This window comes from Diprion similis, chromosome 9, assembly GCF_021155765.1.
Source record: "Diprion similis isolate iyDipSimi1 chromosome 9, iyDipSimi1.1, whole genome shotgun sequence".
Taxonomy (NCBI): domain Eukaryota; kingdom Metazoa; phylum Arthropoda; class Insecta; order Hymenoptera; family Diprionidae; genus Diprion; species Diprion similis.
Genome location: NC_060113.1, coordinates 1,409,712 through 1,423,795, shown reverse-complemented (window position 1 = coordinate 1,423,795; position 14,084 = coordinate 1,409,712). Strand labels below are relative to the sequence as shown.

At 33.0% G+C, this 14,084-nt stretch overlaps 1 protein-coding gene across 3 annotated transcripts in view; it reads right to left on the bottom strand.

The window, feature by feature from the left end:
* LOC124410663 (protein MTSS 2) overlaps window positions 1–14,000 on the bottom strand; it is a 64,861-nt gene extending 50,861 nt beyond the window's left edge. For all 3 annotated transcript variants that reach the window (XM_046889209.1, XM_046889210.1, XM_046889211.1), the window contains exons 1-2: window positions 13,127–14,000; window positions 3,365–3,426 (exon numbers count right to left, since the gene is read on the bottom strand). In XM_046889209.1, coding sequence (XP_046745165.1) covers window positions 3,365–3,426; window positions 13,127–13,198 — 134 coding nt within the window. In that variant the 5' untranslated portion in view covers window positions 13,199–14,000. The remainder of the gene's footprint in view (window positions 1–3,364; window positions 3,427–13,126) is intronic.
* Window positions 14,001–14,084: the final 84 nt, after the last annotated feature.

The window sequence follows — 14,084 nt, the reverse complement described above, 5'->3', positions numbered from 1 at the left end:
TATATATAATATATATTATTATATTACTTATTAGCAGAAATTAAAATACATATTTTATAAATATTCTACCAATTTTCTTATCTTTCTTTGCGCATCACTTTCTTCTTCAAACTTTTCATTGATAATAATTAATATATTAGGTCTCTCGCGGCGTTTCCGTAATAAATAAAACAATATTCGATAATAATCAATTGAATCGATAAGTTTACTGAACGTTATTTAATATAACAATTAACAACAATAAATCGTCGCATACGACGAGGATGATGAAAAAGAAGAGAAAAATAAAACGTGTCTTGAATAATTTTGATATTGTTTCATATTTTTCAAAATAAATGTAGAATTTTTTTTTTTTTTTTAATTTTTACGACTCTTTCAAGAAAAAAGATCAAAAATTAGAAAAGATTTTTCTTATTTATTTTGAAAAATATGAAACAATATCAAAACTTTCCAAGACATGTTTTATTTTTCTCGTTTTTTTTTTTCGGCTTCTGTAAGGACTATTAGGATTTGATTTTTACATTTTAATTTTATTTTTGGGAACTAAGAAAACAAGAATTGTAAAAAATAGTGTTTTTCTAGTTACAGCAGCAGCACGTCTTCTCATGTAATAATTCAAACCGTCAACAATTTCATCCAATAACTCTCAGCATCGACAGCCCGCAAACGATATGATAATCTACGTATATGCTATATACGTATGATTATTTCCAATAATTCATCCTAAGGGGAATTTATCAATTACGCGTAGGGAATTCATTTCGAAACGGGTCAGACGTCGGTCAACGCTGTTACTGTTTGTTACTCGTTTGGTATCTAACAACATGTGCGCTTAATGCGCGAAATCAATTCCATCTACTTTAAATACCTACCTACAATATATGTATATTATATACATACATATACACATACATATACATTAGGGTGGCGCAAAAAAACCGACCATTTCTTTTTTTTTTTTTACTCTCGTCTGACAAAATGTTAGTTTTTGATGTTTTAAGAGTCCACCCCGAAGGACAGTTCAAAAAAAAAAATTTTACGAGGTCGCTTCACATTTTTTAAAACTTCAGAAATCGTCAGAAATCGATTTTTTTTATTTTTTTCTCGTTACGGTATAATTTTATAGACAAAAAAAAAAAAAAAAAAAATAAGTTCCCGAAAGTTTAAGTTCAAAATTCGAATTTTGAAAGGTCGCTCACAATTTTTTTTCAATTTTTTGGTACATTTCTTTAGATCTTTTCGAGCGCACCTTTTAATATTCATATTAAAATTTCATAAATTTTTTTTCTTCTATTTAGTAAGAAAGAATCTATAACAATACACCACGACATAAATTAAAAATCAAACAAAATACTGAAAATATAATTTTTTTAATATAATTTTTTGACGATTTTTGACATTTTAAAAAATTTGGAGCAATCTCTTAAATTTTTTTTTTTTTTTGAGCTGTCCTTTGGAGCGGGCTCTTAAAACATCAAAAACTAACATTTTGTCACACGAGACTAAAAAAAAACAAAAAATAGTCGGTTTTTTTCCGCCACCCTAATATATATACATACATACATACATACATAGATATTAGGGTGGGAAGAAAAAAAAAATTTATACGAAATAATGGCTCAAATACATAAAACATCATATTTTTTGTGAAGTTCGTCGAGTGTTTGTTGGTTTGTTTGTTTGTTTTTTTTTTTTTTTTTCGCCTACACTAATATAACGATGTAAATGAAATAATGATAAAAAATAAAAAAAAAATTCTCAAAGCGAAATAGTAAGAAATAAAAAATGTATTAATAATCGTCTGTTTCAAGCGTGAATAAAAGAGAGCGATCAAGTTAAACTATTCTATCAACAATATATTCCTCCAACCCCGGTCAGCCCCCCGAGAGCCTGAATCCCAACGACGTTGTTCCATTTTTTTTTTTTTTTTTTTTTTTTTTGTTTTTTGTTTGTTTGTTTGTTTATTCTTCCCTTCTTTACTTCAAAAGTTACAGAATAACGTATACCTAGTATTATAATAATAAAAAAAGATTACTTCTCATATTCAATCATAAAGCGAGATCGATTGTTTGACTTGATAACGAGAAATCTTTTTTAATTATACAAAATTATCTCTCGTATTTATAACACTGTACTGTACTGTACTGTACTGTACGTAACGTATAAAAGTCTGATATTTAACATTTTATTTTTACAAGACTTTTTTTTATTAAAAATAAAATTAAAATTAATAACAACACAGTCAGTGTCGTGTACTGTATGCATGTATGATGTATGTATGTATATAGGTATGTATAATAACATATTATAGGTATAATAGTCGTGAGAGAGCATTTATACGCGGAAGTAACAACTGCTTGCTACTTATCATTGTTCTCTCTCTCTCTCTCTCTCTGTAACACACATACACACAAACACACAGAGATACGTTTACGTATATACATATGTACTACATGTACGCCCACGTTGAATATAATATATAAGAGTTATAACCGAGCAACTCTTGATAATATAATGAAACGAAATATATTGTACATATCCTGCAACGTACATACATGCGTGAGATGTATGTGGGATAGGTGAATGTATTTGACGCTAGGAATTACTTTTTTCTAGTTATAGGCAGGCGGGAATAAGGAAGATGTAAAAAGTATATCGCGCCAAGAGTTACAGCTCAATATATGTATAGTGTATAATAATATAGTGACATACACTGTAACGATTGTCATTAAATCTTCTTTCGCTTTTGAAAAACATCCATTACAACTGTACGTGCATGATATATATACCTATATATATATGTATACAGTAATAATACATGTTAACTGTAATAAATTTGATAAAAATTAATGTAATTTTCATATCCACCATCCTGTTATTGAATTTGATTTACGGTTTTTTTTTATTTTTTTTTATTTTTATTATTTTTTTTTTTTTTTTAATCCTTTTCCTTTTATTTCTTCAGTTTTTTCCTACGACCAAATTAAAAATTCCCAAGACAATTGCAGGTTTTTACAGATTTTCTACGTGTGTGACGACCCTGTGACGACACCCTGATATATATATATATATATATATATATATGTGCATAACGAAGGATCGTTCAATTTAAATATTTACTGTTATTCACATAACACCTGTCAGCAGTCGCAGCAGCTAATGACCGTGTAATGCCAACACCTGTGCAATTATATCCGATCTTTTCTTTTCATTAACCTTCATATATATATATATATATATATGAAGTACATATTAATACCTCGCCATACCACGAAGTGTAGTTAAAATTGTTTGTTTTAACGAATAATCACCGTGTCGCGATTAATTATTATTAAATTTATCTTGCATGTATGATTTTGCTTACCTTAAGCAGGTGTGCAGTTTCGTTGCTTTCGATATAAGATCTTCCCATAACGGTGTGCCGTTCTGAAAAATAAAAGTAGAAGAATATAGAAAGAATATTTAACGATAAAAAAAAAAAAATATATATATATTTCAAGAAAGAAAACAAAAACAAATCAACACATGTAACATTAATCCCAAGAATACATCTGTGAACGAATAACAATGTGTAACGCAAAAATTATATTCGTCACGTTTGTAATAATTTTATAAATCAATATATTATTACACGTATTATTTATTATCTTCTCTTTGTTTTTTCTTTGAAAAATTATATCCAAGTAAAAAATTTCCTTATTATATTATCCAGCTAACGAACAGAGAAAAAGAGATAAATAAAAAACAAAGAAAAAATGAAAAAATAAATTGAAAAAAAGCGATTAATTTTTAGGGTAACAAGACGCGTCATAGCAAATAATTAATTCATACGTCGCGCGGAGAAATTCGATATGTACCGTGAAAAATAGTGTGTATATATGTATATATATACATATATACATATACATCTAATAATAATGTGGCCTCTGTGGAGATGAGATATTGTATAGAAACCGCCTACCTAGCTTACGCGCATGTGTATACCTATATGTATACCTAATATATATAGGTATACACCAATCCATCCATCCATCCATCCATCGATCCTGATAATTTCCCGATACTTTATACGTATTAATTTCTTCCTACTCGTGCGAACCTCTTTAACCGGTTCAACACGCAGCATACCGAGCGTTAAATATAATATAATATAATATAATAGAATGATATATATAATAATGGGTAACAACACCTGCACGTGTTAATATTACACTGTGTATAGAATTTTATCAGTTCAATAGATTTGTAAAAAATAAATGTTGCTGAATTTCATTTTTCTTCTCCACGATTTGTTGCGCGTTTTTTTTTTTTGGGTTTTTTTTTTGGAAAGAAATCAAGATTCTAATCAATTTCTAAATTCTGGTCACGGTTACGAATGTAACGTGTGAACACCTGTGCAGATGCAATGTAAGTGTTGTTGTTGTTGTTGTTGTTGTTTTTTTTTTTTTTTTTTTTTTCAACGTAATTTTGACGAGGAGATTTTAAGTTGAATGAAAATTGATGTTTTTTTTTTTTGTTTTTTTTTTTCTATCTTTTTATTTCTATTTCGAACACTGATTTCATCGTGATAGGATTTCACTGTATCGAGTTATTATTTCATTTTGCGAAATGGAAGAGAAATTTTTTGACTTCTCTCGTATTATTGAAGATGGTTTGATTGAAAAAATTTTCAATCATTTATCCGAACAATTATTATCCATTTTGATCAAATTTTGTAATTCGTCAGCAACGCGATCGACATTTTCTTCCACGTATTTCGGTGTCTTGCGCTTTAAATTATAGGTAGACAAACGAAATATAGAAAACCGGTGTAGGAGGGGGGAGTTAGAAAAAAAAAAAAAAAAAAAAACACAACTTAACAAAATAACAAAAAACGAATCAGCCGAGTATAGGATATAATAGTAGCGTTACAGTAACAGTACAAGTAACAGTGCAGCCATCGGTTTTATACGTTATATGTATACATATATATATATACCTGTCTGCTAGAGAGAGATAGAGAGAGCAAGTGAAGAATTTACAGAAGACGATTTATAACCTTATTATACGTGTATGTGTGTGAAAAATTCATTTTTCTGAAATTTGAATGCGAAAAACTTTGCAGATTGCGTTAATATCAATCGCTGTGGTATTAATCGATTAATCTATTAACAATCGAGTTTTTCGATCAATCTTGTATTATTCGATTAGACGACGATTCCGGTTCATCGTTTTTTTTTTTTTGTTTTTTCGGTTGCCCAATTAATCGAAGTTGCCTCATAATAATTCCGTCGATTAATCGATTAATCGAAACGGTCGCTCGATCGATTAACCTTTAATTTCAAGATATTGAGTGTAACATACTTTTTTAGGGAGAGAATAAAAAGTGAAAAATAAAAATAAAGAATAAAAAAACACTTTTTCAATATAAATTAAGGTTTAATTTCCACTTTTATTTTCATTCGATAATCAGGTTGGCCACAAATTTTTTGGTAAAAAAAAAAAAATTCCCCGACATTTTCCAAGTTTCTAGCAAGTTACTGAAACCTAAATCATTCAGTTTACCAAAACTTCTATACCAAATATTCGATTAAAGATCAATTCGAATTGATAAAAAAAAAATATATATATATATATAAATAAAAAGAAAGAAAAAAAAAGAAAAAAAAAACAGCAACAAACAGCGATAAGAAAATGTAAAAGAGAATAAAACCGATAACGAAACGAAAAATACAAAGAAACTTTGTTCACTTTGTATATTATAATTTTTCTCTTTCACTGCGCTCTTCATTCTTTTCTTTCTCTCCTGCATCTTCTTCTCATTCACTTTGTCGTTCAACTATTTCGTGGGTTTTATAAAAATCTTTTTCAACGTTATCTTTTCATTTATAAATACAGCTTCTTTCAAATTCCTTTGTGTATAATAATATCTTTTATCTTTTTTCATTGTATGTACATACATATTCCTCTATAATAATCTATTACAACGCTTCATGAACTTGCTTCGCGTATATATATATATATATTAACAATCTATAACATCATAATCATTATAATTATCACTATTACTATTATTACTATTATTTTTATTATCATCATTATTATTATACTATAAAGTAACTGATGAACGAACTTTGACCAGCAACGATTATACACACGTACAACAATAATAACAATAATAATAATAATAATAACAATACCATCTCGATTATTAATAAAAACAAATAACAATAATAACTGTATGTATATGTGACATTTTATAACAGCATGAAAAAAATAAATAAAAATAAAAAAACGAAACCAAACAAGTTAAAAAATTGGCACGTCCTCCCTCGGGGGAATAGCCGCATTAAGGAAGAAGAAGAAGAAGAAGAAGAAGAAGAAGTTAAAAAATGAAGATGAATTGTACATATATACATGATAGTATATTATATATATGTATGTATGTATGTATGTATGCACATTAGTACATGCATACACTAACCGGAGCGACCTTCAATCGGAATCGTTTACAGGTTCAAAGCTCAATTAATACCAGCGTCGTCTGCAACGCGTCTCTTTTTGCCTCTTATTTCTTTCTTATCCTTTCTTTGTTTGTTTGTTTTTTTTTTGTCTTTGTTTTTTGTTCTTTCCTTCTTTTTTCCCCTTCTTCAACTGCTGCTGCTGCTGTTGCTGGTGCTCCAGTAAGACACGAGCCGACGATGCGCAATTATTTATGTATTATAATTTTTTTTTTTACCGAATTCAGTTTATTTGATTTATTTATTTATTCATTTTTTTTTTTTTTTTTTCGTTTCAAATCAAACAAGTGATTTACCCGGTCATTCGTCTCTGTCTACCAACCGTTACGTGAGAGAATAGATCGTATAATAAGATATGCAGATATAGATATATTTGTTTTACTAAACTTATTTCTCGTTCAATAGACTTTCGATTTTTATTCAACAACAACAACAACAACAACAACAACAACAACAACAACAACAATAGTAATAATAATATTTTTCCACACTATTTCTGCATGTAATATCGGTGTATGTACGATGTACTATACGGTTTGCTGTAATAATAGAGAGGAAAAAGGAACGAAAGAAAGAAAGAAAAAAAAAAAGAAAATTTTAGTAAATATTTGTGAGCCGATAATTGGGGGGGAGGGGGGCAAATGAAATATTAATTACAATAAACGAGATTTAATTTAGTAACGTTATCGTAATGAAAAGTTTTGAGGGGGGCGCGGGGGGGGGGGGGGGGGGGGTCACTAAATTTCTTATTCTAACAATGATTCCGAAAGAAGAATGAATATTTTTTCAAAATATAAGTAAATGTGTTTAAATTTTACACTACATATATTACTATACGGTTTAACGAATTTCAAACAATACCAAAATCGCGAGGCAACGGCTGTTATTTTTATAAAAACCCTCCCCCGACGTCAGTATGAATCGTTAGGATCGATATAACGTTTACCAACGTCGACATGACAATGTAATAGGAAAACGCATTGTCAGCAGATTCGTCAACCATAGCGAGACGGCTGGCAACGGTTCATGGTATCTCTACGTGTTATATGTACTACATACGTACATGTATACATGCATCATACATGTGAAATATTACACAAATCCAGGGACACGCAGGATACCGGTGGAACGAGCTTTTTTGTCATTCGATACGAAGAAGCATTTCTGCTGCCATGCAACCTCGACGACGACGACGATGATGATAATGATAATGATGATAATGATGATGATGGCGGTGCTGAGGGCAACCGGCAAAACCAGGATCAAAAGAGAAAGAGAGAGAGAGAGAGAGTACGAAGTAGTAAAAAAGCCGCATGGAAGAAGCGGAAAGAAGAAGAACGACAAACGACAAACGACAAACGACAAACGACAACGACTATGACGAAGTTGAAGCAGACCAGACTAACCGTCGTCGTCGTCTTAGCTCTGCTCTCCTCTCCTCTTTTCTCTCTGCCGTGCAGTTTTAGAGTTCAACTGGTTCCCTACCCCTCAAAGGGCGAGAGAATAACCGGCTGCAGGTTTAAGCCTTTTCAACGAGAGCGATTCACATTCTATACTATATCGTATTCTAACTTGAATTATATATACACGTTGTATTATTTTTTTTTTTTTTTTTTTTCCCCTCGAAACAAACAAGCTTCTCTCTCTTGCTCCTCTTTTGTATAATGTACATAATAATATAAGAAAGAAATAAAGAGAGAGAGAGAGAGAAAATAGAAAAAATTGTTTTTATTTCTTACAAATTATGCTTTTTAAATTGAGGGGGGGGGGGGGGGGGGGGTTGTTAGTCACAAACAGAAACACTCACATTTTCACGTAGGGGGAGAGAGAGAGAGAGAGAGAGAGAGAGAGAGAGAGAGAGAAAGAGAGGTTAAGAATCAGAAACCAGTTCCTGACTGATTTGTACTAGAGGCTAACTCGTTCCGAGTACACCTGTTCGTGTATTATTATAATACGTAATAGGAAAAGGAAGAAGATATAATAGAAATAAAGATAAAACATTAGGAGAAGATTCAGAGAAATTATTATCTCGAACTCTCGATCGTCGAGGCTGGTGAAAAAGGAATGACGATATAGAAAAATGACAAGAAAACGAAAACCGGGAGATTGATTTTTAAAATCGCGGGGAAATCGCGCCTTCTTCTTTTATTTTGTTGTTTTGCGGTTCCCTTCACTTCTCCTACTACTATTTAACCATACACTCATATTTTATGAAAACGACAATACCGCGTGTTTCCGGTACGCGTGACAACCTTGCATACATATATATATATATATATATATATATATATATATATATATATATATATATATATATATATATATATATATATATATATATATATATATATATATATATATATGTATGTATGTATCATGTCAGTGCACACCGCAAATTTGATATCCGTTTTCACAGCTACGCTATCCGAATTTTTTTTGTTTCCCTAGTTTTTTTCTTCTCTATTTCTTTCTTTCTTTTATACCGTCCAATTTTTCTGTGATGTTTTCTGTGTCGTTTCTACGATCACCTAAACCTAAATCTGTAAAAATAACAAGAAAACGATCGTACAAAAACGATATGTATTCAGAATTATTATCAATTCGTCGTTCGCGTAGAAAAAAAAAAAAAAAAAAAAAAACACAAAAAAAAAACAAAGAAGACACAAGTTTACATAACATGTTTATATTTAGAAATATTATGATAATAAATATCGCGTAGAAAATGTAAAAACGAACGAGAAGACAGAAAAAAAAAAAAAGAAACAGTTCACAAAGTTACTTCTCTGTCTAAAAATTGGAAAAACTTTAATCGCGCAAAAATTTCGTGACGTCATTTTATTCATCGTTTTTTTTCCCCCTCTACACTAGATTCAGAGAGTTCAGACATCGGTAATTGAATGAATGATAATAATGAAACGATTCCGTCAGACGGTAATTACAGCAGCGGGAATCTCGTCATAAATCATCACATGGCCATCATCGTCGTTATCACAGAAATTAAATGAAATTAAATTTAAAAGAACGAAAAAAAAAAAGAAATAAAGAAAAATCAACTCGATAACCTCTCGCAGTAGCCTAAAATCATATTATGTATATATTTGTTATCTCGGGTTAAGGCCGATCACACCACACGGATATGTGAATAACAAGGAAGATCGTCGACGCAATGAACAAAAACAAGAATAACGATAAATCGTTGAGTGAGGGAATAAATTATATATAGAAATGGAGATAAAAAAAAAAAATAATAAAAAAAAAAAATAAATAAACTCACGTACGTTACAGAGAAGCGACAGAAATTCAAGATGACTTGTTTGCGAAACATTTTTTTTCTTCTTAATCACTGTTACAAACGTTACTAACTTCAACCTCGCGTGTTACGTCAACTTCAGACAAGATTGAAAATGGTAACGTTACCGCAACGACGCGTACTCAAGAAAAATCTTTACCTGGCAACTTTATGATTGTTTAAAATTTAAATAAACCGTAAAAAAACGAGGACTCACTCACGTTCTGTATGAAGCCACCAACTCATTGACTCAGTCAAGTAAGTGAAATACAAGGCCGGTTCTGGATACAGATTCCTATTACCGACACTTACCGACACCTTACCCAGATCCCTTACTCTGTTGTACCGACCCGAAGGTCCATTTCGCGAAGAAGAAGGGTTTGAGTCTGGGCAAGATGTCGGTAGTAGGAATCTGTATCCAGAACCAGCCTTGTATTACTAGTTACTCGAGTAATCCTAAAGTTGCGCTTAAGCCTCGTAAATTCAGCCTCATTTTCTCTTACGAACCTAAAGCTATGAGCCAGAGTTAGCAGCCAAACGTGAGAAACTTTTTGTAAATAGAAAAATGCAGCTCAGTTTTATCCTCATACTTTCATAAAAGTTATCCGGGGTGTTCAAGGTGTGTAAAAACATTTTTATTGTCTGATTTCACTACCTTATTTCGAACGAACATTAAAACGTTTGGCTGCCAATATTCAGCCTCATTTTATTTTTGAGAGAGAGAGAGAGAGAGAGCGAGAGGATGGATGGCTCCTCAAAACGAAACGTTCTCTCTACTACTTACTACTACTATACGCACGCTATAATACGTATGTTGAAGAGATTTTTCGGTTATTTTACGTCACGTGTGCAACAACGTGTGTACACACTTAAGACACATAGCTGGCGATACGGTTACTACATAGAGAGACAGACTTCACTCTTTGTGGCGCTCAGCGTCAGCATCAGCATCAGAGCATCGGTATCAGCAGCCTTTCTCGGATGGTTTTGTGCATGGCTTTGAAACAGGATGCTGGATGCTGGATGTTGGATCTCTTCTCTTTCGTTTCTTCCTATTCGTTAAAGTCCGTTGCAGCAGTCTTCGTCCTCCTCTTCTTCGCCCGCTGTGCTGGGTATACAAGTGAGAGCTGTTAGGATAGGAGAGGAGAGGAGAGGAGAGGAGAGGAGAGGATAGCAGAGGCTTGTTTACTTTGTTCTCCGTCAACACACGGGCACAAACGACGAATGTTTCGTGCACATAGAGCCACGTTCACCGAGGTGCTTGCATACGTGTGGGGTGTTGAAATATTAACGCTCGCCCCTCGCTCTCTTTCGTATAACCAATACCAAACAGGCTTATCTTAATACTTGAACTTACGTGCCGCGATTACACGGCAAGTAAGCAGACTCACTCACTCTCTCGTTGTTGCTGCTCTCCGGGCGAAGAAGAACGAGGCCGAAGTTATTTAATTAATAACGTTGTCGAATCGAAACGCGTTGGGAAAGAAAAGTTACTATCTTTCACCTTTGGAATAAGTAGGAAAGTCGATTTACAAAGTCGAGTCTGTGGGTTTTAAATACAGGCTTAAGTCGACTTTGACCCACAGGCTCAATCTGAGTTTGTTCGTTCATGCTTTGTTAACCCTTTGAGTCACACATTATTGTGCTGATTGTGAGTCGACTTTCGAGTAAGAATATTCTGTATTCTGTGGTTGTGGCTCGCTGATTACGAATCCGAAATAAGATTTCAATTTTTTCGGGGTCTTTGATATTGGACTTGCCGTATTGAATTTTCAAACTCTGATTTCAAATTCGTAATCAGTGACCTCAAAAACTCCTGGACCGAGTTTCTTCTCCGGATGCGATCGAATTTCGATTTTTCGTCCGCCATATTGGTTCTGCCATCTTGTATCTTAAAATCCGATTTCAGATTCGTAATCAACGATCCCAAGAACATTGTTATTTGAGATACAGTAACTTTCTCGGAAATGAATCATTCCGTCAATATTCACAATAATAACTGACATTATAACGCCAAAAATTACTCTCAAGTATTGAAAACCTCAAGTTTACAGCAAATTTTCAGAAAGTAGGTGAATAAGAAACGGAATTAATAAAGAAAGAGATCAGAAATGAAACGAAGCCAAACGAGGAAACCATCAGCATTGTGAATATGCACGCAATGATATGAAGATTTAGTAATATAACGCAACGCTTGCGTTTATTACAGGAAATAATTCTACCGCCAATAAGAAAAACGAATATTCTTCGAAATCAACTCTTTCAAAGTTTCTGCTTTAAGTTGCGTGACGGTGATTTATTCATTTTTTTCTTCTCTTTCCGTTACGAATATGTAATTTCATTCTCGAATGTGATTCAAAAATGCGCAATAAAAAATACTATTTAACGTTATCCGTGTGTGTGTGTGTGTGGGGTGGAAAAAAAAGGCGAAAAATGCGCTAAGAATACACAGTTTTCAATGTTTCATTCCCATTCCGTTTTACGTTGTTTCACTAAAGCGTCTCGAATATCACATAAAAGATGTTCGAGTTTCGTTTAATCAGAGATAATCCATAAACTTCGTTTTTTTTTTCTCATCTTTTTTTATCGATAACGCACCTATGCATGTGCCATCTATCTGACCCATATATACATGTACATAAAAGTGCAGTAATATTCGAATACGTGTTGTAAATGGATTTTGTAACCCATCATTATTTATTTATTCATGTTTTTTTTTTCTCTCTCTCTTACCAATCGCAAAGAAATAATTACTGCGGTCTTTGGAACAATTTATTATCCGAGTTTATAAGATACGAGACAATTCTTAAAAACAAACTTGTAGAATAAACAGTCTTTAATAAAAAAAAACATCATACAGACGATTCGTTTACGAAGAAGAAAAAAAAACTTGAGCTATTGAAGAGAATGCGTTGAATTTCATGAATCACGTAAATTGTGCTGCAATCAATTCTTGCTAGTTATTCTTACTACGATTGTACATCCGATTAGTCAACTTACGTCACAAGACTGAAGATTTCGATTACAAGATCGGTTAGATTGAATTATCAATGGCGGATAATTAATCCGTGAAAAGTGAGAGAAAAAAAAAAAAAAAACAAAAACAAAACAAAAGCAATCGATTGCTTGTTTTCAAATCCATCATCCTCGGGTGTATTTAGTCGGGTAGAAGAACGACAGACTTTAGTTCGTTGGTTCGCATTGCAAAACAATTTGAATAACAGACGGACGATTTGACGAATGTTGAGTGAAAAAGTAGAATAAAGAAAAAAAACAACAACCAATTATGTATACTCGTATCTTGTAAATTAGAGTCGATCGAGATTATATCTCTCACCTTCATGTCGACAATGATTTGTTGAAAGAGGCCGCCGAGCGCGCTGCACTCCCTCTCGATGTTGACTTCCATGTTTCTCCTCGTTTCGAACTGTTAAATATCAGTGATATTTTTCAGTGCGACGATGTCCAGGCAAAATTATTATGCCTATTACAGGTATATCACTCACAGAACAATCGGTTAAAGTTAAAAGTTTTTAGAGTTCGTCCGAAGCCTCCACCGCGGACATTTTCCCCCTTCTTCTTCTTCTTTGGATAATAATGTTACAAAATATCGGTGTAACTTTATTAATTAATTATTAGAAAGAACAACTTTATCACTGATATATCAGCCGTCGATAAGGATCTATAGATTTTATCGTTGTAAACAGGTATGCATACCCAACGCAATTTTAAAATAAAACAAAACACGAGAGAGAAAATATGGAAAAACAACTGACGAGCGAAACGAACGATCGTCGAACGGCGTCCCGTTTCAGAGGGTAATATTACAGGGGCACCACCACCACCACCACCACCGCCGCATCTATGGCTATCGATGTGCAAACATCAACTGTGGCTAACGAAAGACGAACGAAGGAACGAAAAAGCGGGATTGTTTATACCTAATTCAGGATTTAAAAATACGGACGCGACACACGCACAGTTGTCGAGTAATCTTCGCTGATATTGCGCAAACGAATCACAACCGGCCGGTAGAATCGATTCACCCGATTTTCACGGTATAAACAAACACCGCGCTGCTAGGTAGAGACCTTCAGGCAATTTGCCAACGAAAATCCAGACCGACTCTAGACTGCTTCCTCCTCTCACCAGCGCGTCCATACACGTAAAATCCTTCGTCTCACGACCGTCGCGTATGCGATCTCCCGATGCACTGATGCCGTCCCTCCGTCCTCCAGCCGCTGTTCAATCATTACCCCTGATCTTTGCACTAACTTACCGACCGAGAATAAGTC